The sequence below is a fragment of the Lampetra planeri genome, chromosome 60, assembly GCF_965212315.1.
Source record: "Lampetra planeri chromosome 60, kcLamPlan1.2.h2, whole genome shotgun sequence".
NCBI lineage: Eukaryota > Metazoa > Chordata > Hyperoartia > Petromyzontiformes > Petromyzontidae > Lampetra > Lampetra planeri.
This window is the reverse complement of record NC_136166.1, coordinates 3645168-3671817: the sequence shown is the minus strand read 5'-3', so window position 1 is coordinate 3671817 and position 26650 is coordinate 3645168. Positions and strand designations below refer to the sequence as shown.

Here is a 26650-nt window from a genome sequence, read left to right as displayed (position 1 = left end):
TCATGATTAGCACAGCGCTGTCAGGTGTGTCCTTGTGTGTGGTGGGAAACCCGGAGGTGTTTGTGTGTGCGTGTGTGTGGTGGGAAACCCATACTGCTCTCGTGCTTTGTGACCGGGCGAGGTAAATTTCTGTCCTTCAGGTAGACCAGGGTGTCCTGGTCCTCGTATTGCTGCTTTTTTTTTGCCACAATGGCACCCAACATCGACAGCCCGATCACCTGCATTCAAACAAGTGTTTTATAGTATGTACACACAAGCATTCAAGCAACCAGAAAATACATACACTTTGAGATATAAAACCAATGGGGGCCTAGTACTGTATTCACCAATCCGTGTGCATTATTGATTTGTTGGTCATTCTGATGGCAGCACAAAGAAAAGCTGTATCCATAATTTCTCAACCCCCATAAGTCCCATGCTAAGGTCCATCCATGGAATGTATTAATACAAATATAGGTACAAACACACACAATGACTTAACATAAGCCATTGACATCATTATTATCGTCATCAGAAATGTGTTAGGGTTTGCATGAATATCGCACTTAAATGCCTCAGTAACTCATAGCACCTTGCCTCACATCTCAAACATTCTAGTTCCCTGCTGCCGTCTAGCATTGGGGATCCCCGTGGGCAGCTATCTCTCTGTGGTACAAGGCATATGCAGCACTGGCCTGCTACTGGGCATTAGTATGACAGTGTGGGGGGGGGAGAAGTTGGGCTTTGTGGCTCTTCCCAAAGAGGTATTGTCATCTCTATGGGTTATTCCTCATTGTCACCATCATCGTCATCAACTAAAACATGTCTCTCGTGAAAAGTTTTGAACAATAAATGAGCAGACAATTGATCTTCAATTAAATGGTCCATCTTCCATGTAAAAAACATAAAAGTATGTATCTTCTTGGTTCTTTCGGTAAAGTCACGTAGAAGGGAAATAATAAAATAATAAAAATAAAACATAATAAAATAATTCTCACGACGTTTCGGCTACAACGCAAGCAGCCGTCCTCAGGTGAAGAATGAAACACCACCAAGCTTGGAGCGTATATATAAGCTGGGTTGGAGGGGGAAGAAGAGCGCCTTGACAAAGGAATTTGCATATCAAGAGGAATTTAGCATATTTATGGGAAATGTGTAGGAGGTGGGCGGGGGGTTTCAAAGTCATATTATGCCCGTGCATAATGCAGGATTAGCAGCATCAAAGGGAGGGATAGGGGGTAGCATTAACAAAGGGAAGGAATGTTAATAGTATGTAGCCACAGTTACTAAACCACCACGTAAAAAAGATAAAGTATAAACTACATAGTATCATCAGTATACTAAATATACTCTCCAATAAGCTGAGCTACTAACAGTAAGTAATATATTACAATTCTATGTCGCAAAAAATATAATATGCTTCCAGCTAAACTTTTTTCTCTTACATCACACGGGTCTACCCCGTACTATATACTTCCATAGACAAACCCAACATTAAATTATATACTGTATTACTATACACACTCTATACCTTCGACTATAATATTACCCTAAGTATTATTCTACCCACCCTACTGTATACCACACTGCTGTATACTCACTATACAATTACGATACTGTATTTTACCTTATACATTGTATTAAACATTACAATTTTATACTATTTATACAATCTGCTATACACTATACCATTGACAGTCGCGTGAAAGATACTAAGAGGAAGCAACGAAATATGTCAATGGTAGGAGACTTGCAGCGAAGCAAAGAATCCATTCCCTGTGGAGAATACAAGATATATAGTCAATGCCAGTGAGTGGACTGCGGTCTGAAAGTCACCGTAAACGTGAACACAATAAGTTAAGATCCGAAATGGTTTATTACGTTCTTCCAATGATTGCTGAGCCAGAATCCATCTTCTCGGTTGAAATTGTCTCTGTCTTTGTATATGTGGATCGCCTCATGAACGAATCTCTCATTGTAGCCAGATGGCTTGCAGAGAACCTCTGTCTTGGAGAAGTCAATGTCATGTGAGCCCACTGAATTGTAACAGTGATCTGCCACGGCTGAGGTGTTTGTCCTACCGTGTTTCAGGTCTGCTTTATGTTCACGGATGTGGTCCGAGACATGTCGTTTGGTTTCTCCAATGTAACTGCTACCACAGAGGCAACTTAGTTTGTAGACGCCAGGGTACTGTATGTCTGGAACCACATATTTTACAGACGGGACCAGATCACGGATTTTATGTACTGTGTTGAATCGGACCTGGATCTTGTGTTTAGTCAGGATTTTGGAGATCTTTTTTGTGACCCCAGCAATGTAGGGTAAGGTGATGGTTTTGAAAGGCTCCTCAACAGGATCCTTCTTGATGGTTGGAGTGATGGCTTTGCGGATTGTGTAGTCGGAGTAACCATTAGCCTTAAGAGCTTGGCGTCCGTGTTTGAGTTCACTGGCAATGTGTTCCTGGTCGGAGATGCAATGGGCTCTATGGTATAGAGTCTTGATGAGGGAGTTCTTCTGGGATGGATGGTGGTGGGAATCTGGTTTTAGGTAAGCATCCGTATGGGTGGTTTTCCTGTAGACAGAATGGCTCATTGAACCATCAGGTCTCCTTTTAATTAGGACATCCAAAAAGGGTAGATTGCCATCTTTTTCGACTTCCATGGTGAATCTGATAGCTGGGTGTATGGAATTGATGTGGTCGAGGAATTGGTCTAGAGCAGGTCGGCCATGTGGCCAGATGACAAAAGTGTCATCTACGGGTACCTCTTCCATAAGGTCGGGCGTAGAGTGGCTGTCTGGATGGCGTCAGTCTCAAATTTCTCCATGAAAACGTTGGCTACAACCGGAGATAGGGGGGAACCCATTGGGGTGCCCTCAGTTTGTTTGTAGAAAGTTCCATTCCAGGTGAAGTATGTATTGGTTAAGCAGTGTCTCACCAGGGGGGGTACCCCAGTATTCAGTCCTTGATGAAACCACATCAAAACTGACAAGCAGGTCGTCTGGGGACAGGGAAATTCCCTTGATTGCAGAAGGTTTCAACGAGAACTGTTTGGTTTGATCAAACCAAACCGTTCTCGTTGAAACCTTTTGCAGCCAGGCCACCAAGGTTATATGGCCTGCCAAAGATACATAAAGAAGATACACCTCTTCGTCCCATTATCTCTACTATCAACTCCCACACCTACAAACTGGCTCGTTTTTTGTCTGAAATCCTGCGGCCTTTCACTGGAAAAACCACCTCTGCGGTACTAAACTCTACTGACCTTGTATCGACAATCAAGGGAATTTCCCTGTCCCCAGACGACCTGCTTGTCAGTTTTGATGTGGTTTCCTTATTCACCAAAGTTCCTGTACCTGACACCATCGCAATCATTGAAGACTTGGTTCATCAAGTACTGAATACTGGGGTACCCCCCCTGGTGAGACACTGCTTAACCAATACATACTTCACCTGGAATGGAACTTTCTACAAACAAACTGAGGGCACCCCAATGGGCTCCCCCCTATCTCCAGTGGAAGCCAACATTTTCATGGAGAAATTTGAGACTGACGCCATCCAGACTGCCGCTCTACGTCCGACCTCATGGAAGAGGTACGTAGATAACACTTTTGTCATCTGGCCACATGGCCGGCCTGCTCTAGACCAATTCCTCGACCACATCAATTCCATACACCCAGCTATCAGATTCACCATGGAAGTCGAAAAAGATGGCAATCTACCCTTTTTGGATGTCCTAATTAACAGGAACCTGCGGGGTGGGCTGGTAGGAATAATACTTAGTACCGGTATAGGGATATCGACCGGGTATAGAGGAGTTAAAGAAAAAAATACTGTATTCTAGTGTAACGTTAATTAAAAGTGTTTGTTTTGACAAGAAACGCTGTGAGATTTAAAGACCCCCCAACACCACCCTCAACACCACCCCCCACCACCACCCCCCACCACAACCCCCCACCACCACCCCCCACCACCACCCCCCACCACCACCACCCCCCACCACCACCACCCCCCCCCCACCACTACCACCCCACCACCCCCCACCACCACCTTCTGCACTAGGCCTCGCGAAGCCTGCCGCACTAGGCCTCGCGAAGCCTGCCGCACTAGGCCTCGCGCCGTGCTTTTCGTGCACAAATAAGGCGATTAAATGTATCTCGTCTCTGTGTTAATAAATGTTTCTTGTCTCTGTGTTAAAAAACGTGCTGCGTTTCAGTAAAGTAAATTTTTTTTTAATAAACGTGCTGCGTTTCATCTCTGTGTTAATAAGCCTGCCGCACTAGGCCTCGCGAAGCCTGCCGCACTAGGCCTCGCGCCGTGCTTTTCGTGCACAAATAAGGCGATTAAATGTATCTCGTCTCTGTGTTAATAAATGTTTCTTGTCTCTGTGTTAAAAAAACGTGCTGCGTTTCAGTAAAGTAATTTTTTTTTTTAATAAACGTGCTGCGTTTCATCTCTGTGTTAATAAGCCTGCCGCACCAGGCCTCGCGAAGCCTGCCGCACTAGGCCTCGCGCCGTGCTTTTCGTGCACAAATAAGGCGATTAAATGTATCTCGTCTCTGTGTTAATAAATGTTTCTTGTCTCTGTGTTAAAAAAAACGTGCTGCGTTTCAGTGAAGTATTTTTTTTTTGTTAATAAACGTGCTGCGTTTCATCTCTGTGTTAATAAGCCTGCCGCACTAGGCCTCGCGAAGCCTGCCGCACTAAGCCTCGCGCCGTGCTTTTCGTGCACAAATAAGGCGATAAAATGTATCTCGTCTCTGTGTTAATAAATGTTTTTTGTCTCTGTGATAAAAAAGCGTGCTGCGTTTCAGTAAAGTAATTTTTTTTAAAAACGTGCTGCGTTTCAGTAAAGTAATTTTTAAGCGAAGTTTAAAGTTTTGCCGTGATGCGCCGGAAGCGACGGCCATCTTGTTTAATTTACAGATCGCAGGGGGAGCGGGCGGCCATCTTGTCGGACAGGGTCATGCCAAGTGTTTGCAGTAGGGGGCGATGTTGATACACGGACGGACGGACGGACGGATAGTCGAACGGACGGACGGACGGACGGACACATTAATCTATTGGTGGTCTGGTCCACTTCGTTCCTACCAGTAAAAGGAGACCTGATGGTTCAATGAGCCATTCTGTCTACAGGAAAGCCACCCATACGGATGCTTACCTAAAACCGGATTCCCACCACCATCCATCCCAGAAGAACTCCCTCATTAAGACTCTATTCCATAGAGCCCAATGCATCTCCGACCAGGAACACATTGCCAGTGAACTCAAACACGTACACCAAGCTCTTAAGGCTAATGGTTACTCCGACTACACAATCCGCAAAGCCATCACTCCAACCATCAAGAAGGATCCTGTTGAGGAGCCTTTCAAAACCATCACCTTACCCTACATTGCTGGGGTCACAAAAAAGATCTCCAAAATCCTGACTAAACACAAGATCTAGGTCCGATTCAACACAGTACATAAAACCCGTGATCTGGTCCCGTCTGTAAAAGATGTGGTTCCAGACATACAGTACCCTGGCGTCTACAAACTAAGTTGCCTCTGTGGTAGCAGTTACATTGGAGAAACCAAACGACATGTCTCGGACCGCATCCGTGAACATAAAGCAGACCTGAAACACGGTAGGACAAACACCTCAGCCGTGGCAGATCACTGTTACAATTCAGTGGGCTCACATGACATTGACTTCTCCAAGACAGAGGTTCTCTGCAAGCCATCTGGCTACAATGAGAGATTCGTTCATGAGGCGATCCACATATACAAACACAGAGACAATTTCAACCGAGAAGATGGATTCTGGCTCAGCAATCATTGGAAGGACGTAATAAACCATTTCGGATCTTAACTGATTGTGTTCACGTTTACGGTGACTTTCAGACCGCAGTCCACTCACTGGCATTGACTATATATCTTGTATTCTCCCCAGGGAATGGATTTTTTGCTCCGCTGCAAGTCTCCTACCATTGCCATATTTCGTTGCTTCCTCCTAGTATCTTTCACGTGACGGTCAATGGTATAGTGTATAGCAGATTGTATAAATAGTATAAAATTGTAATGTTTAATACAATGTATAAGGTAAAATACAGTATCGTAATTGTATAGTAAATATACAGCAGTGTGGTATACAGTAGGGTGGGTAGAATAATACTTAGGGTAATATTGTAGTCGAATGTATAGAGTGTGTATAGTAATACAGTATATAATTTAATGTTGGGTTTGTCTATGATAGTATATAGTACGGGGTAGACCTGTGTGATGTGAGAGAAAAAAGTTTAGCTGGAAGCATATTATATTTTTTGCGACATAGAATTGTAATGTATTACTTACTGTTAGTAGCTCAGCTTATTGGAAAGTATATTTAGTATACTGATGATACTATGTAGTTTATATTTCGATTTAAAGCTTTCGTGACTGCAGGGATTCATCTTCTTGGTTCCAAGAACCAAGAAGATGTAGTTTATTCTTTATTTTTTTACGTGGTGGTTTAATAACTGCAGCTACAAACTATTAACATTCCTTTCCTTTGTTAATGCTACCCCCTATCCCCTCCCTTTGATGCTGCTAATCCTGCATAATGCACGGGCATAATATGACTTTGAAACCTCCCGCCCACCTCCTACACATTTCCCATAAATATACTAAATTCCTCTTGATATGCAAATTCCTTTGTCAAGGCGCTCTTCTTCCCCCTCCAACCCAGCTTATATATACGCTCCAAGCTTGGTGGTGTTTCATTCTTCACCTGAGGACGGCTGCTTGCGTTGTAGCCGAAACGTCGTGGGAATTATTTTATTATTTTCCTTCTACGTGACTTTATCGAAAGAACCAAAAAGATTAATCCCTGCAGTCACGAAAGCTTTAAATCGAAAAATAAAAGTATTTCTTATAGAACCCATCCTCCACACGGGCTTTGCGGAGTGCATACTTTCAGTAGCAGTTTTTCAAGATAAGTAAACTATGGACTGGTTTCTCATCTGAGTGGCCTGTTATGATCTGCGCCACCCAGTCGACTCTGTTTACATGCAAACTTAATTGATGCAAACTGTTTTATTCGTGTTTTCGTTTACACTACATTTTGGTAAAAAAAGAAAAATTCGTACTTATGTAGTAACGTTAAGGGTGTAACTATGGTGTTAGCGCCAGGCACTGTCACAAGAGTGCTACTGTGCGTCTGGAACCTCCCCTGGGACCAGAGTGAGTCTGGCATGTGAACGGGCCCAAGGGGGCATAGTCCTAGTGACGGCCTGAGAGAGGGCTTTGGGAAAGGTCTCGAAGGGGGCGTGGCCAGAGGCGGTGCAAGGCCACGCTCAGGAGCATAAAGGGGTAGTCCCAAGAGCGTTCTTGGCTGTTCTCTGGAATCAACCCTCAGCTCCAAGTCTCTCCAATCTTCGGTCTCCGCTCGGCATCGTGGGTCAGTCAGGCCGTTACTGACTGAACCGGTTATGTAGTTACCTGGTTAAAGTAGTGTCGTTACCCTGTTGGGGTCGAGAGTGTACGTTTAAGTAGTTAGCCCCGTTCGGCTGTGTAATAAACGTGTTGCCTCCAAGTCAAGTGTGTGCCTCCATATTCAACACTACACTTATTTAAACTGGGGTGTCTCTTGCAATCGAGACTTTCCAAAGGGTTTATTAATCATTCGAGAAGTTATATATTAAAATTTTTTTTTTTTAAAAATCTAACCAACATTTTATAAATAATTTTACTTTCCCAACCTTAACGGGCTGAATGAGGATGACGGATATGCAGAAGGAGGTGAGGAAGCGCACGAGCCAGCGGTTGGCCTTCTCGGGGCCCCACTCCATGCTGTAGAGGATGGTGAAGAAACCGCTCGTCCCGATTACCAGAACCACCAGCGTCCAGGCAATGTACAAGGTCCAATGCGGGAACTGCTGCGACGTGCAGCCCCCTCCTCCTCCGCCCGCCTTCTTCCAGGGCTTGTTGCCCGTGCGGCGGAAGATCTGGACAATAAGGATGCTGATCGGGACCTCCATGAGAGCGCTCGCGATCATGACGAAGAGCTCGCCGTACGTGAAGGGCCCGATGTGCGGGGTGCTGGCCTGGCCCTTGTCCGTCTCGAACCACATGGCATTGACAAGCATCATGAGGAAAAGCAGCGATACGCAGCTTGACAGCCGCTCCACTCGCGAGAAGTTGTTCTTTGACGGACGGAAGAAAATGGAGCTCCTGCGGGTGAAGAGTTGTGCCGAATATACACACATCGTATTAAACAGCAAGGTCGAGTCAGTAGCGAAATTCTCCTTGTCATTGTTACGGTTGGGGTTAATAATGTTGTAGTTTTGAATATAGTGTTGTTCGTGCAATTGCATCTCAGACGAGCTGGAAGCAAACACGGTGGTGAGCCAGCAGTTTCAACAATTGCCCAAGGTCTACAGTCCTCTTTATAATAATATGTTTTGGAGCCAGTTAATAATAATGGGTGTTTATAGATGTGTAAGGAAACCAGAACACCTGAGTAAAACCCACGCGTGCGAGGGGGCAACACAATCGCAGTCAGTGGAGACAAACTATTATTTTCCGAACTTTGCTGCACCGCCTTCTCCTGCTGAGCCAGGGTATGCACCCCGGATGGGTGAGTACAGTACCTGACTGGTATTTAAAACTACTAACAATATTTTTCATATATTTGATTTATTTTACCAGGTAAGGCACACTGAGCTATATAGCTCTTTTTCAGAAGCAACCTGGCCACAAATGATAGCTCAACGAAATGGCTTGTCACGTGTAAATGTAAAGCAGCAGCCAAATACTCTAAACGCATATTTTTTTAAATGGAGGGAAAAACCGGAGGACCTAAATAAAAATCCACGCCACCACAGGGAGAACATGCAAACTCCAAATATACAGGCGTCAGGGTTGAGATCGAATCCACGACCTCCTATATACCAAGCGAGGTAGTTAACATATCGCAACCACGGTGCCCACCGTGGCATGTGGTATGGGTGCTCCTATCCCATACAGTTCCTCACCTCTGCAAGGCCCTCAGGCTTTTTCCCCACGTCAAGGCAGCTGGTCGTATTTGGATCACATTTGCAACCAATTTAACCCGATCTCAGCTAAGGGGGGTTGAGCTTGCAAGTATTTTGGTGGGAGTTGGAAGTGGCGAGTGTCACCTCCTCATATGCACTTGGCTTTCTGTGGACTCTCCGCGTTACTCCCACATTTTGCTCATGCATGGTGTTGGCCATACTTCCTAAAGCAAGACCCTTAAATACGTTTTACTAGAGTCTTGTATTTAGACTGCTGTGGGGTGATGCGATATCATGGGCAGCAGAGGGCAGTGCAGAAAAATCCACTTTTTCTCTCACATCTACGCTCTCCCCACCTTCAACCCACAAAGGCCAGCGTGGTGAAGTATGGTCAAATAACCCCACACAACTCCCATGGCACTGGGAGGCCCTCAACTGGCAGTGAATTTACAGAGAAGCTGTGCACGTGAACTTGTACACGTTGTTGTTACAGTAGACGCTTGACGTAACCACACTTTAAATGAGCATAGTTCTGGTATAAGCAACGCCAGTGCCTTGCTAATATCAGAAGAGCGTTCCAGACGGCCGCAGAAGCGCATCTGTAAGCGCGCGATGCAGTGAATGTCTTTGTTTATGGCCATGAACTAGTTTGATTGGAGTTGGGCACCGGTGTCTGGAAGCTTCGCGATGTGGCGCGGTACACGACGTGGCGCACGTCTCGCTCACCACAAGTGGCCTTCAGCGTAGTTGCTCTTCATAGTGGAGGAGAACAGCCTGTTGGAGTCGAACACGGTCTGGTGGTCGCTCATCGTGATATCCCTGCACACGCGTCCATCCCCCTGGTCCACCGCCAGCCAATTGTTGCACACGAAGTAGAACCTGGTGGAGGTGGAAAGCACCGAATGTCACCGAGATTCGGAGCAGCAGTGGCCACCGAGCCCTGTTCTTACCTCGCCATGCTCGGTCGAGTTCAACATAAAGTGGCCGGGTTGATTGATACAACTATGAACTATGTAACACAATTTTGATTTGAAGCTTTCGTGACTGCAGGAATCCATACTCTTTGGTTATTTCGGTAAGTCACGTAGGTAGAAATAAAACAAATAAATCACGACGTTTCGATAGCAACATAAGCCATCGTCTTCAGGTGAAAATCGCGACAGCCGCGATGTCTGCTGCGAGCAGCAAGATGTCTGCTGCCTAACTTCGCTCATTGACTTTGACATGCTTTTCTCATCAACTTTAACATGCTATTCTTGGCTATTTTTTTCACTAACTTTTACATGCTTCTCATCAAAATACATATGCTAATCGTACATGCTAATCTGAGCTCTTATGCGCTACTTGAAGCTCATTAACTTTGCACTATAATCCAACATGCTAATCTAAATTTCATTTCCTTTAATATGCCACGCTATTTATTACCTTTCGGCTACCTTTGTTCTAAAAAACAAAAAAAAACTCTCGCTGGTAACAGCTTCTCTTCACAAGGCAGCAGACATCTTGCTGCTCGCAGCAGACATCACGGCTGTCGCGATTTTCACCTGAAGACAATGGCTTGTGTTGCTATCGAAACGTGATTTATTTTGTTTTATTTCTACCTACGTGACTTACCGAAAGAACCAAAGAGTATGTAACACAATTTTTGTTCCTTGGTAATACGTGTTATTTTTAATTGATTATACCTAAAAAGTATAGAAAATGGCTATTATTACCCACAAACTTTGCTTGTCAATGGGCCCATTTTTTCCAGTAAAAAGATGATGAAAAAAAAAGTGTCCATAGATATGACTACTCGAGCAGAGATATTAATGCTTTGATATTTGCATGGTCTTTGTACTGTTCATTTAGTGTTCAGTTACATTTTTACTTAAACTTACGTGACTGCAGGATTTCATATTCTTTGGTTATTTCGGTAAAGTCACGTAGATAGAACAAATAATAATTAAAATAAAGTGAATAAAAATACCACGACGTTTCGATCGCAACACAAGCGGTCGTCATCAGGAAAAAGAGTTAGCCTCTAAAGGCACACTGTTTATAAAGGTTTTGAGATGGGCGTAGCCAAAGTGTATCAGCAGCACCAGCAATGCCAATGCAGCAGCAATATCAATGCAGCCAGGAAATCACTGCACCCCGCTCTACACACCAAACTGCTGATGGTGGAGGTTGATTGACAAGAAAAGACAAGTCAAGTCATGACCCAAAGGTGTTGATAACATCTTTCCAATGATTGCTTTATTTTAATTATTTTATTGTTATTATTTTTTCTATCTACGTGACTTCACCGAAAGAACCATAGAATATCAATTCCTGCAGTCACGAAAGTTTTAAGTCAACATTATGTCGGCCTTGCTGTGCGCTGCGTTGCACCGCTAGCTGAGTAGATAACCTCGCGTCCAATAAACCCTCAGAGCCAGGGTGAACATCAGACTCCAAACGTCATTTATTGATTTTAACGAGGTAATAAATTAACCCGTAAAAACAAAGTTTTTCACTCTAAATCCTTTATATGCGTGGCGGCTAGAGTCCTCTCGTCCTCTGGCTTGAGATGGCTGCCACCTATGGGTCAGATGATAGTCTGCCAGCATTAAGCAATTGGTAATTAAATATTTAATTTGTTTTCCCTAAACAGTGTAAAATTTTGGAAATTATTTTTCACGAAAATTAATTGTGACACACAACGAGTCTGTGTGGAAAATGTCAGCTCGATTGGATCACGGGAAGTGGGTTAAAAAACGAGCGAAAGATTTGCACGGTCCTAAGCAAGCAAGCGAACTTAATATAAAGGATTTAAAAATATATTCGCCTGTGGAGGACGCGGGGATTGATCCCGCAACCTTTGGCATGGGAAGTGAGGGCGCTACCAACTGCGCTACTCCGTCACGGCCTGTGGAGGGGTTACGCTCTGGGCTCCTACACTGTGACGTTCAGCCAAAGCCATGAATGAGTTGTATTTGAATAAATGTAAAATTATTTTTTGTTTGCCTAAAAAGTGTAAAATTTTTGAATCTTTTTTTTTACGAACATTAATTGTCTCGCACAACGAGTCTGTGTGCAAAATGTCAGCTCGATTGGATCACGGGAAGTGGGTTAAAAAACGACCGAAAGATTTGCACGGTCGTAAGCAAGCAAGCAAGCAAGCACGCAAGCACGCAAGCAAGCAAGCGAACTTAATATAAAGGATTTAAAAAAACAATGCTTCTTAAGGTCCCACAATGTACAATTGCGGCTGGCTTCACTGGGACGCGATGCGTGCCGAATTATGTGTGTCATGGCCGACGCCCGCGTGGTTGAGCGGGAATCTTAAATCGCAACTTCCTGGTCACGTGCCCAAAATTAGCATCAAAAACAGGAATTTCCTGTGTACATACGCCCCCCCCATCTGTCGTGAGGCAAAACATTGTAGCGACCGATTCGGAAGATGCTGCACTGATGCATTGGGCATATTTACTTTGTCATTGGCAGAGAAGGAAAAAAATAATTAGCTCGGATTTGAACAGGGAGTCAACAGCACGAGTAACTGAGGGAAAAGAGCCTCAGACAATGGGAAGCAAGCAGAGGAAAATGATCAGAAAGGTGGATTCCTTCCTTACTGTTCGTTGGTTTGGATATCAAACAAGACAACTTCGTTGAGAAACCAGCTCCTGTCCCTGTCGTCATCTGGACTCGTGTCCAACCAGATCCTGAGCTGAAGGGGCATCCCGTAGCAGTGTGGAGTGGACAGCACAAAGCAGCGCACACTGCCCTTGGCGAACTCCTGCGCACGTGTGGCAAAGAGAGCACGTGAACGCTCGCGTTTTCAGCAGGTGCATAAATACATACTATTTTAGTCTATCTGTATTTATTTTAATTACAGATGCTGAGCACCTAATTAAAATAATAATTAGTTAAATCTGTACCACGCCGCACAGTATTCACTCACGGAGAGAGAGAACAACTCAGAGGCGTGAGTAAAAACCACAGATGAGCGGGAAACGCAGCCCGGCACTGGCATTTAGCCAGTGCCAAATTCCATCCCCAACACCCCTCAAACCCAACCAAGCCCTGCCATCCTCTTAATATGGAAGTGTTATCAGTCAATTCATGAATGCTTACATGTCGAAGGAAACTGGAGCGCCCAGAGAAAACCCACGCGTGCGAAGGGGCAGCAGTCTATACCATGCAGAGGGAGCAGGTGGTGTCCAAATTTTTGCTGTATTTCCCCTCTTGAAACGTCAGGGTATGGCTTCTAGATGCCCACGGGAAGGGTTTCACAACCTTTATGGGATCCACCAACCTTCGCTACCATTGGATCAAAGATCACGTGCATAGCCAACATCTTTGTGCACGTTTCAACATAGGCCCCAGCATCTCGGTGTCCCATGAGTAGGTCATATGACACACACCCACCAATCAGCCACCCGACTGCAGAACAAGACATTGCCAACAATCTACCATCGTCCTAGACAAACGCCTGCATTGCCGATGCCTAAAACTGGCACTGCCAAAGCCCACAGCCAAGTGCCAGTGCACGCCGACGCCTTACCAACCAGTATAGTTGCACAGCTTGTACACTCGATAGCTACGTCACTAGCTAACCTTGCAGTAGCCATTCTCAAGTTCCCGGATTCCTGTGTCACTGGTCTCAAATTGGATGACAAAGAAGATGTTGTCTTTGGTACCACCATCGGAAACCATCCCGGTCTTCACGGTCATCAGGTACTGGTACATGCTGTCCTTTGGGTTGTCCTTTAAAGGCAGGAGCTTCCACTGTGAGTGAGATTGAGTACAGCGCAGACCGGAAGTTATGACTAAATTCCCACTTGATACAGAACTTTGCAGTTAGACCTTATTCATGAACATCAGACATGTTCTATCTACTGCTGAAGGTAGGCCTCCCCTAGCTGTCAGAGCGACGTGGACACATGATGACTACCAAGCATATGGGGGGCTCTTCTTTGTATCACTTTTGATTATCCAGTTTAAAAAACAGAAGGACGGTCAGACGTTGCGTAATAAATCAATATTAAATGAGAATAGCGAGATGCATCTTAGTGATTACAAGACTGGATAAGTTTACAAATGGAGAGACGAGGAAGAAGCTAAGTGGGGTACCAATCTCAGACAAGCTGCCAGAAAGTTGATTCAGATGGCTAAGAGGGTCGTGTCATAACAAGATAAGAAACCCACAAGGTGATGCATATTGAGGCATCAGAGCAGACATCAACAGGATGGGGAGTAGATGTGAAGGTGGATATAGCACGGGACAGGAGAGAGTGATGAAATACCCCTTTTCCACTGACGAACCTGAGCCGAGCCTCCTTAACCTCTTTAACTTGCACCAGGTTGGCTCAGCATGGTCTCAGCACGGCTCAATCAGTGGGAAAATTACAGGAACAATAAGAGTTTGATAGCAATACACAAAAAACCAACCGCGCGCTTGTCTTGGCGATCACATCGGCAGAGGATGACCACCAGAATAAGGTAGACGATCGTCACAGTGACGATGGTTGCAAACACGGCACCGTTGGACTTTAGGTCGAACTTGGTGAACACGGTGTTGAACTCGATGGAGTTTGGAGGAACGAAGAAAGAAGCCCCGATGAAGAGAGGCTCCAGTATCGTGGGCGGGAAGCGATAGATGTTCTGTTCCGCCATGCAAATGATGTTCTCTGGAGTTGAGTCACGATGCGGCTGCACACAAAGCCAGCAGAACTAAAGCTTTCAGATTTCTGGGAGGCTCAACTTGGACTTGTGTTGAGCTGGTAGCTCCATCCCACCATTTAATAGCCACTCCCACTCAACTACTAGCCCCACCCATATTTTGAGTGGCCTCCTCCATACTCTTTTTGACACAGACCTCAACTATACCATCAAACATGTCCACGACTCGAGTAGCCCCACACACTTATGAAGTGGCCCCGCCCACCACTTTTGCAGCTCCACCCACGATGTGGTAAGCCCCACCCACCACTCAGGTAGCTCCTATAATCACTCAGGTAGCCCCACCCTTCGCCTGCATCATGTGAGGAAGCATGTTCATTTTTAGACTTTGAAGGAGAGGGCGTTTAGAGCAAGGAAGCATAATGATCCAGATAAGCAGACCAGAGATGTGGGAAGAGATACCATTCAATCCACATGGTGACACTGAACAGAGTCAGCAATAGGCAGAAAAGATATGAAAATTCTTCAGACTGGATTTGAACAAGGGAAAGGTCTCAGCAGTATGGACATCCAGAGGAAGAACATTCCTAACAATATGAGCAGTAGTATAAAAAGAAAGGTAAATCAGTGTCACTAAAATGTTAGCCTTCCGGAGAATTATTAATATGTCCTATATAGAGAATCAATAAACATGGAAGTCCTGGAAAGAACAGACATAAAAACTGAAGGTTACGGAGTCAGGTCAATAACAAGGAATTGCAATATTTTGGACATATGACCAGGACGAATTGTGACCAACAGCAATGGATGGTGATGGAGGGAACACTGAAAGGTGCTAGGAAAGAGGAACACCGCGATCTGAGTGTATATCAAACATCAAACAATGGACGGAATAGAAGCAGTCTCAGTTGAAAGACGCAGAGATGGACAGACAGAAGAAGAGAGAGAGAGCACAGCGAGGAGAGACCGGTGAAGGTAATGGGCAAGCCCCAAGGGCCAACAACGCCAAGGCACCAGAAAAATAATTAGAGAAGGTTTGACCTCGCACAGAGAGAAGGTTGATTTATTATTTCACAAAAGGGTTTGGTTGCCAGAGAGCAGAATAGAGCAAGTTGAACAGAGAGAGGTAGAAAGGGGCACGTCCAAGGAATACCTTTGAAAATAACGGGGACAATTCTAAGTAGATTTGAGATTGGATTGGAAGCCAGTTGAGGAATCTAAGTTCTAGGGTGATGTGGCCACGTGCACGAATGTAGGCGAAGGAGGTGAGGGATGTGGGGATGCCACAGAAGAGAGGTGCAGTCATCAAAATGCAATGGATGTGGGTCTCAGCAGCAGAAGGGGTGAGGAGGCACTGTTTGCAGGAGATATTGCGTAGGTGGATGTATGAGGTCCTGCAAAGCATCTCACCTGCATCAGTCCGTACACCCACTTGTCGGACGCTTTGCTCCAAGTCTTGCACATCAAGTTGTGGATGCTCATCCGTGTGTTCGGTGGGGCGTTTTCTGATTTGAAACACAAAGAAAACATCTTCAACAACCGATTGCCCTGGAAATAGTAATAGGGTTTTACCCTTTTATCTGGCAACAAAACTGACACCTTTATACAAGGGATCATGTGTGCAATAAACACAACACTTGCAGTCAAAATGCAAACAAAAAGAGACAACTCTGATAATGACATGCACTATCCTTAAAATTCATTGGTCCACACCCGAGACGGCTTTTACATCTCGGGTGTGGACCAATCAATTTCAAGGACAGTGCATATCAGATGAGTGGTGGGTGATGTCTGCTCAGTTTCAGAAGAGTGGTGTAGATCAGGTGGATGACTGGGGAGTGAGTGGCGGTGTCCTGGGAGTGGTGAGTTGTCTGGTGAGTGGATCTGATGACAGTGCCAGGTGGTGAGTAGTGTCAGGTGTCTGGTAAGTTTTTGAGAGTGGCCAACAGAGGAGAGGCAGAGCCAATGGTGGAGAAATCAGTGAGGGGAGATTAGTTGATTGTAAATTGAGCCCTCTAGAGTAATCAGTTAATATTGATTTTTATGCAGGCCTCAAATCTGTAAATAACGAGAAAACTAATCACAACAGATTCAACAAAAACAGAGGTGTGCAGCACTGCATGCACAAAAGCTCTCAGCCTTTTCCATACCACCAGCTTAAAATAACTGAATGTGTGGTCAGTTTGTTGTTTTAGACCACTAACCGGTTGGCTACATTCTCTTAACAATGGCCATACTTCACCATGCTGGTCTTATGAGGTTGTCAAGGTGGGGAGCGGAGATGTTAAAGCAACAATAGAAATTTCGCTGCACTGCCCTGCGCTGCCCATTATATTGGGTCGCCCCACAGCCTTTACTGTCGTAGTAATTATAATAATGCCAATGATGTTAACCATGGCCAGGAGTCGAACTCAGATTTTTGAGCCTATCGTGCAGTATGCTAACCACCTTAATACGCAGCTCCTTTTGGTTTAGGCAAAGGGTGTTTTGGGGAACACGGTTCATGGGAATTGTCTAAGTTGGGATCTGAGACGTTGCTAAGTGAATGGTCTCACCTTGGTATTTGAAGGTCAAGTAGTAGTCACCTATCTTCGTGACGTTGCCTAGCATGCTGAAGCTGTGCGCAGAGCCATTGATCTTTTCCATACTGCTGTTTGCAGAGAGTGACGGATCGATCCAGAAGTAGAAGTCATCGCTTACAGGGTCCTTGTGTGGGATAGCGCCATATCGGATGTACACCTCTACGGGGGTGGTGACGTTTTCATTCAGGAAGACCTTGAGGAACACCATCGCCCCCAAGGACGTCACCTGAAACTTGACAAAGCTCACCTTCGAAGAGTCTGTGGGATCGTGAATGAAGTTGAGGACCTGCTCATTGGTAGGAGCTGCGTAATTTATCAGGGAGACCCTCATGGAGTTCAAGCTGATCGTGTTGTTATCGAGGTGTGTTTGGAAGCCGATCACAGAGCTGCTGACAGAAGTCGTTTGGTTCCAGATGAATGGGCTCTTGCGGAACGCCATGATCTGTAATGACGAAGCACACATCACCAATTGCCACATACATTTTATTGAATCATTTCAAGGCCTGTTTGTGCAGCAAGCCTTACACATGTAGGGCTTACGCGACAACCCAAATTGTAGCCATGGTGCAAGACAGACGATGATGCGTATTGTTGAAGACTGTGTCCGCTAACCAAGGAGAGCGGTGTCTGAGGACAACACCACCTTCATGCTGCAAATAATAAAGCTGCAGTCTGGCTCAGCACAAACACATGCACTAAATTATAACAATTAATATTCAATGCATTGCAAAAGCTGATTATCGGTTGCAGCTTTCCATGTCCACCAGGCATTACTATTATATAGCACTTATGGCATTATCCTTCTGTATTTATGGACTGCAACATAGCGGGCCGTACTTTCCCAGCCACTCTGCCAAATCACAGGGGTGTCGAAGTGGCATCTGCTTCTGTGGGCTATTCTCTCGCTAGGAGGGCACACCGTGCCACGAGGTTTGAATGGACACTTCGTCTTAGGGGCCGTCCATAAACGACGTCACGTGATTTTGACCGATTCTTGACCCCCCCCCTCGTCACACGGCGTCACAAAAAGTCAGACCCCCCTTAAATATAACGTCACAAAGCTCTGCCCCCCCCCCCCACAAATATATAAAACATGCTTAAAATCGCTTTAAACTATTGTCATTGTAGTGCGTATTTAATGTACCGCTGCACTCTGATGTTGTAGGGGAAAACATTTATCAAAAAGTATATTTAATTAAGTAGAACGTGTTGTCTCTATTTATTTAAAGTTGCGCATTTTGATGTGACGTCACATTTCTCAACCGCCCCCCCCCTCGTCACACATCGTCACAAATGTCTGACCCCCCCCCCCCCCTAGGTGCGTGACGTCATTTATGGACGGCCCCTTATGAGATGGACGCCGACAGCACAACCGGCATAAACTTGTGACAAAACAACAAGGTAAAAGCACAAAAAGAATTGCGTATTGACGACAAAAAAAATTACATACCTGGAGAGCGAGGGCTTTCATAGATTTGGCAGTGATATTCGGCTTTGTAGTGCCCAGGCTGAGCTGGCCATAGTCTGTATTTAGCCGCAAGCTGCTGTTGGTTTTAGCAGGCAACGTGTTTGTGAGCACCGTGAGCGTGGGCGTGTGAGCCATGATGGGTTTGCCAGCCGGAACTTCCTTGCTGTTCACGACGCTGCTGTACGTCATCATGTTGCTGTAGATGCCGTAAAACCCGTATCTGGCCTGGGAATGGGAGTCACAGTCATAGGGATATCTTGTCAGGCCACGTGTGAGTGCGGTCATGGGGATGTGAGTTATCTATCAGAATCTGAAATACGTGTAGAGAGGTGTGCGTTATATGAACCCTGGCTACCTCAGTTTGATTCCGGGCCAGGGATAACGTCAGCGACGGGTGATATCTGAAACATATCCTGGTGGCCCACTTCCGACAATAACCTATACTGATCAACTGTTTGTCAATTCACTGCTGGCTGAAGGCCTCCCCATGCCTTGTAGGTTATGGGGGTGAAATGATAAAAAATGTCACCACACTGATCATTTTGGGTTGGTAAAGGGGACACCTAGGACCAGTTCAGATATTGCTTGGCACTGATGTTAGCCATCGGTAAAAAAATAAACTCAGGTCGCCATTTTCATTCGCCCAGTCCGCTCACTACTGTGTCATCGATGCACTGACATGCCCAATGATGAATAGGAATATGCTTTACCATTTCCGTAAAGGGTAAAGGAGGTGTTAGGGTGTTCATACACTAAATGGACACCTATCACAAGGCATAAAGTATGCAGTAACCACACATGCTTATGGAAAAACACGAAAACAAACATGCTTTCATTAGGTATACATTGTTGTTGAAACTGGCCTACACCAGAGACAGTCTCCTTTATGGCCTTGTTAAAAAAACAGAACACTAATTATAAATAACCATCCTCTCGGTTGAAATTCTGTCTGTGTTTGTATATATGGATGGTTTCATGAACGAATCTTTGTTGATAGCCAGTAGGCTTGCAAAGTACCATCGTCTTAGAGAAATCAATTTCGTGTGAGCCTTACAGTCATTCACTGGTAAGACTACCTCTTCGGTACTTAATTCAGCTCACCTGGTATCGTCAATTAAATACATCTCATTGTCCCCCGGTGATTTACTCGTCAGTTTCGATGTCGTTTCTTTGTTTACCAAAGGGCATGTGCCCGATACCATTGCAATCATTGAAGATTTGGTCCAACAAGAATTGAATGCGGATGTACCGGCCCTGGTGAGACACTGCCTCACCAATACATACTTCACCTGGAATGGAACATTCTACAAACAAACTGAAGGCACCCCAATGGGTTCTCCCTTATCTGTGATTGGAGCCAATATTTTCATGGAAAAATTTGAAACAGACGCCATCCAGGCACCACTCTACGACCGTCCTTGTGGAAGAGGTACGTGGATAATACCTTTGTCATCTGGTCACATGGCCGACTAGCTTTAAACCAATTCCTCAACCACATCAATTCCATACACCCAGCCATCAAATTCTCCATGGAGGTAAAAAAGAAAGGCATGCTACCTTTCTTGGATGTCCTAATCAAAAAGAGACCAGATGGCTGAATGAGCTATTCTGTCTACAGGAAAGTAACCCATACTGACGCCTACCTAAAACCACATTCCCACCACCATCCATACCAGAAGAATTCCCTCATCAAAACGCTACACCATAGAGCTCAATGTATCTCCGACCATGAACACTTAACCAGTGAACTCAAACACGTACACCAAGCTCTCAAGGCGAATTGATATTCTGACTACACAATCCGCAAAGCCATCACCCCAACCGTGAGGAAGGAGCCATCTGAGGATCCAATCAAAACCATCACCCTGCCATACATAGCAGGGGAAACTAAAAAGATTTTCAAAATCATGAACAAACACAAGATCCAGGTCCGATTTAACACAGTACATAAATTTCGTTATCTGATCCCATCTGTGAAAGACAAGATACCTGACATGCAATATCCCGACGTCGACAAACTAAGCTGTATCTGCGGCAGCAGTTACATTGGGGAAACTAAGCGACATGTCTCGAACCGTGAACATAAGGCAGATTTGAAACACCGTCGGACCAATATTTCTGCCGTGGCTGATCATTATTTAAATTATTTAAACGAGATTGATTTCTTTAAAACGATGTTACTTTGCAAGCGTACTGGCTATCAACAAAGATTCGTTCATGAAGCCATCCACATATACAGACACAGACACAATTTCAACCGAGAGGATGGTTATAAACTCAGCAATCATTGGAAAGATGTCATCAACCACTTTGGGTCATGACTTGACTTGTCTTTTGTTGTCAATCAACCTCCACCGTCAGCAGTTTGGTGTGTAGAGTGGGGTGCAGTGATTTCCTGGCTGCATTGGCATTGCTGCTGCATTGGCAATGCTGATGCTGCTGCATTGGCATTGCTGGTGCTGCTGATACACTTTGGCTACGCCCATCTAAAAACCTTTATAAACAGTGTGCCTTTAGAGGGTAACCCCTTTTCCTGATGACGACCGCTTGTGTTGCGATCGGAACGTCATGATATTTTTATTCACTTTATTTAATTATTATTTATTCTATCTATGTGACTTTACGGAAAGACCCAAAGAATATGAATCCCTGCAGTCACGAAAACTTCAAATCTAGATTGAAAGCTAAGATTGTTCTTGACCCACAACCTGCACAAGGTACAGTTAAAAAAGCAGAACACTAAATGGTGAACAGTACAAAAACCATGCAAATATCAAAGCATTAATATCTCTGGTCGAGCAGATATATCTACGGGACACTTTTTTTACATCATCTTGATACTGGAAAAAAGGGGCCCATTGACATGTCCACTATTATACTAGTGAGAACATTGCCTTCATGTGCCACTTGTGCGCCACCTATCTCCATTAGCCAGTGTTGAGCCAATAGTTCAAATCCCATATTGCTATGTTCTGATTCATATCTGTACAACAGAAATGCACACCTGCAGCTCGTTTGTCAATCCACTACTGGACTAGGGCCTACTCAAACCACGATATTGTGGACGGATATAGGACCTCACCCCACTATGCTGGCCAGTGTTGGTTTAGGGTGGAGAACATATCACGTTAATGCAGATGTGGGAGCATACAGTATACGTACAATACAACAATGGATGTTGCTGCAATGCCCTCTGTTGCTCACCACACAGCCCCACAGCAGCACCAGCAGACTGTAGGAACCTGCTTATGCATGGTGGTCACCTATCCAAGCACAACTCAGGCTCAACCCTGTTTATCTTGCTTGATTTGACAAGATTTGGTGCACTGCGTGCGATTTGTTCATAGGCAGTGCTGACTTGCTGATCTTGCAAAGTTTCCGATCTTGACAAATGAGGGCCGAGTTGAGCCCGGTCAGTACGTGCAATTTCTCTCTAGGGAACGAGAGCTCTGCTGCTTGGCCAAATTAGGGCAGTACTGCTAGACCAACAATTAGGGCTGCTGCAATTTCAGTTTTCCCCAATGTGATAAGTTACGATTTTAAATATTAAGTTCGACGGTTATCACAATACGAATTTCCCACAACTGTGTTTGAAATATCTCTCTTCTCGTTAATTGTACTTTGATAAGCTTAAAATACGAAAAGGATTGCTCAGTATTTATTCAGTAGTTTTCTCATTCTAAATAGCATAAACATTGCAGTGTTACAATCTACAACGCTGATACAGCACACGCTGTCAGAAAACTATGGCGACACATGACCACCATGCTGTCAATTTACCTGGACAAACACTTTACAAACCATTTAATGGGTAATATATTTTGTATTTTAATTACCACTGTGAACTTTGTTATGAGTTCTAAGTATATAGGAAAAAATAAAACGAGAAAGGATATCCACGATATGACAATATTTTATCAAGTATGACAAAGAGGTTATCGATCGTACGATGTACCGAGGCATCACCACGTTGTACAAACCATAGTGGCTACCGCACCTGGGCAACGCGGGCTTCGTTGGCCTTTGTATCATTCGTAGAGGCAGTGGCGAAGGTGAGGGCCATCGATTCCAAGATGTTTGAAGCAACTGACGTCAGAGCTTAGAACACAAAATAGCATCGGTTAATCCATGAGCCTTACACCAAGACACTTTACATTCCATGAGATTTTGTGTTGATGTTTACACACTGCACCAGATACTTGTTTTAAGGCGAAGGCGACTTAGGGAAATCCCAGGACCAGTTCAGATAATCGCCACTGATGTTAGCTGTGACCGGGAATCAAACTCGTGTCGCTCAGTTTCGAGCGCAGTGCTCTAGCAGCAATGCCCATGCCACTGCTGCATGAAGTCCTCCACAAGCTGCTACCCACCTCTCATGACCTTGGACTTAATGCAACAATCCATTCAGCTGCTCCACATGACCTGATTTCATGGCTCCATCTCCTCGATGCAAGTCCTCTTGACGCATCAAATCCCCTGGCTGTCACTCTGTTATTATCCTTGACCATCCATCATCCCTTCTGGCCATGGCGCATCCTGCCAAGACCACTTACACCAAAGGGTGTCTCCGTGTCTATGTGTATCTTTCTCTCTCTCTCCGCATCTCTTTCCCCGTGTGTTTGTGAGTCTCTCCCATGCGTCTGTCTGGTGGCCTCCTGCTAGCGAGTCTTCAACACTTCACGTGACCTCAAAATGCACATGTGCTGTGGTAACATCACCACCAGTTCGTGGCGAATGGCGGTTGTTGTTGCCTGTGAGTGTATATTGCTGTGTGTATGGGGAGCAGTAGTGTTGTTGTTGTGCTGCGCTATGAACCCGACGATCTGAGCTTGATTTCCACTCATGGCAGAGGGCCTCCTCTAGGTCGACTCAGCGTAAAAAATAGTACCTGGTGCAGTGTGTAAACATCGTTACACGGGAGATAAAGGCGGCCGGGTGTGGTGGCGGCCGGGTGTGGTGCTGGCCACCCACCCCCTCGTTTGTCGTGCCGGCCTTTATAGGTGCTCACTAACAGCGCTTGCTCCTACAGTCTGTTGAGGCTATACGGGGGATATTTGTCTTTGTATGTCCATTTGTGTTTCTCTCAGATTGACACAAGGAGATGGATACATACATATCCTTATTTAGCCAGGAGAATCGAGTGATATGAAGCAAGCAAGGCACAATATATTTTGCAGAAGTGAACTGCAGAACATCGATTTCTTCAAAGACCCCTGCCGTATTTGAATAATCCTAATACCCACCATTTTACCACAGATACGAGGATCCGTGTAGAAAAACATTTCATTTTCATACTGGTATCGGGTGCCCCTTTAGCTTACAGCACCAAAAAAAATACATTACGTATTTTTTTTGGTGCAGATCAGTGGAGCCCCAAGGCAAATGTATCCTACTCTTACGTTTTTTCGGTAAAGTCACGTAGGTAAAAAATAAAATAAAATTTTATAAAAGTAATAATAGAAATAAAATAATAATTCATGTCGTGATTTATTATTTTATTTTATTTCTATTATTACTTTTATTAATTTTTATTTAATTTTTTTACCTACGTGACGTTACCGAAAAAAACCTAAGTGTATGAATCATGGCAGTCACCAAAGTTTCAAATCTAGAACAAATGTATCCTATTATCGGAGAAGTGGAACATTTTTGGGGGTAACCCCGTATGGGATTATAGGATCCATAATACGAGTACCCTCCAATATCAAAACGGATAAGAGGAGTTTTGTAATACGTAAATACCTTGCGCAGCTTTCATGACCTGGGGTGACTTCTCTTGTCCGCAGGCTGCCAGGGCTTTTGAAGCGGCCCCCATGCTCTGAATGGCTGCAGCCTGAAGCAAAACATTCAAGAAACACTCTGCAGTTACGAAAGCGCCAAATCAAGTTTCTTCAAGAAACACATTTCAATGGAACCACAAAGGCGTTTTTTGGACTCTTAACTCGTAATTGCCTCCAATATGAATTGGAGATATTGCTGTTATTCACAATCTTCAGCTATGATCTATGGTTCAATTAATTACTGTAAATCAAGGGCACGATTCAAGTAAATAATCTGTTCCTTTATTTGACGTTGAAGCTGCAGTAGCTGCACAGGTTATGGGAAAATCATCATCTTTACGTGTGTATCGTGAACTCAAGAATAATCAGTGATCGATTAATTGATGCATTGTTCCACCCCACTACGATCTACCTTACGCCTGCACACCAAGTGAAGTTGTCTCTCGATTCTTCTCTTCTTTCCCTCTTCATATAATCAGATGAATTCTGATCTGCATGCACTAAGTGCCCTGTGTATGTGTGTTTAAGCTGTGTCCCTCCAGTAGTTATTTCATTGGCCCACTGACGTGTTTTATGGTTGTGGCACATGTTTTGCACAATGTACAACGTTTCAATTCACGTGCTGGGAGCTTCTGAGCATATTCAGTTAAATAACGCGAGAACAGATTGGAGTGCTTCCTAGCAAATATGCTGACGCTGGGCCAATTTGATAATAGAATTATGGAAGCTCGTGTTGAATTCTTGAATATCGGCCCAACGTCAGGATGTTTGCTGGGTATACAGAATAACCATGAAAAACCATGGAATTGGTTATTTACATGGTTTCTTAAAAAATATTTTAGATATTTTTTACCTAACATGTATCTTAAGTCCAACAGTGATGCTGTTATTGTCACGGACAACATTCACACGTAAAATTACACACCTCGAGGGGTGCCACATGATAACTTTGTTTTTCTGTGTAAGCAATAAACTATCAGTGGAATAATACATAGCAACCACAAACAAATGATCACACTCATATAGCACCACTTTTAAGACACGATTTGCTTCCAGGAGTAAATATGGATCTAAAACGTTTAACTTCACTAATAAAACTAATTATGGTAATTTAAATTATGGATTTTGTGTTGTACCATAGTATGAGTCTCGTCAAGGTCAAGCTTGGTTTAGGGAGGTCCAAGCTTAGTTTTACAGGTCCGAGTGTATTATTGTATCGTTCAAATTTAGTCAAAACAGGTTCTGGTTTATTATTGTCTAGTTCAGGTTTAGTTTAGACAGGCTCCAGTTTATTATTGTTTAGTTAAAGTTTAGTCTAGTCAGGTTCCGGCTTTTTGCTATCACTCTTATCCGTACATAATTTCCATGAGGTCTGGGATAAGCATGTGAAATTTGATAGTAGAATTATGGAAGCTCGGGTTGAAGCCTTGAACCTAAGGCTCATTCAGGACAATAGATAATTTTTTATATATTCGAATTAGTCAATTCTACAAGACAAACACAATGAATTCAATTGGTACAACCAAAGCCGTGCCCGACCGCCTTTGTCTCTCCAGTGCCTATCATTGCATGCTGCAGCAGGTGTTCATTTTAAGGCTGAAGGGGGGGGGGGTAACCAAGGCCGTTTCATACTTCAACACATGTACTACACACACACCACACCAAGGGGCAATTAAGTGGGTCTGTCCACATAAGTCTGGGGATGACCTCCGAAAGAAGGGAGGATGGCGTTGATGACATCAGGTGCCAGGATGTCTGCGGAGCCACAACAAAAGGTCAACTAAGACTGAACGGATGAATGCTCGACGGGCGTGAAAGTGGGAGGGCCTTTGGGCGTTTGATTTGTCTTTGAGAATTAATTAAATAAGCTAGAAATGTCTATATAACAGTATACAAAAAACATCATATTCGTTAGTCTTGCAGGGGCAAACCCCGGGGTTTGGCCCTCGTAATACGTTGGAGCGTTGCAGAGGCAAATGCTCTGAGTCGCTAAGAGTATCCAAGTGTTTTATATTTTCTTTATATTTTGAGTCACAGAGTCAAGGACTTCAACACATTGTACTGTACTAAGCTAAGAGTTGTTATAAGCTCAGGCGCGTGTTCAAAGGAATGGTCATATTATACTTTGATAAGATAAGAGGTGTGAGAAGTTAAGCGGAGACGAGTTATACAGCATATCGAGTGTTCATGAAAGATTGTCGAAG

General features: G+C 44.3%; 1 protein-coding gene across 1 annotated transcript in view; it reads right to left on the bottom strand.

The window, feature by feature from the left end:
* Positions 1-26650, bottom strand: part of LOC144736257 (polycystin-1-like protein 2) — a 139983-nt gene that overhangs the window by 26695 nt on the left and 86638 nt on the right. Inside the window, exons 16-26 of the mRNA XM_078618879.1 lie at positions 24409-24499; positions 22664-22764; positions 18649-18891; positions 17172-17640; positions 16027-16121; positions 14386-14646; positions 13552-13722; positions 12567-12730; positions 9697-9849; positions 7696-8167; positions 95-218 (exon numbers count right to left, since the gene is read on the bottom strand). Coding sequence (XP_078475005.1) covers positions 95-218; positions 7696-8167; positions 9697-9849; positions 12567-12730; positions 13552-13722; positions 14386-14646; positions 16027-16121; positions 17172-17640; positions 18649-18891; positions 22664-22764; positions 24409-24499 — 2344 coding nt within the window. The remainder of the gene's footprint in view (positions 1-94; positions 219-7695; positions 8168-9696; positions 9850-12566; positions 12731-13551; positions 13723-14385; positions 14647-16026; positions 16122-17171; positions 17641-18648; positions 18892-22663; positions 22765-24408; positions 24500-26650) is intronic.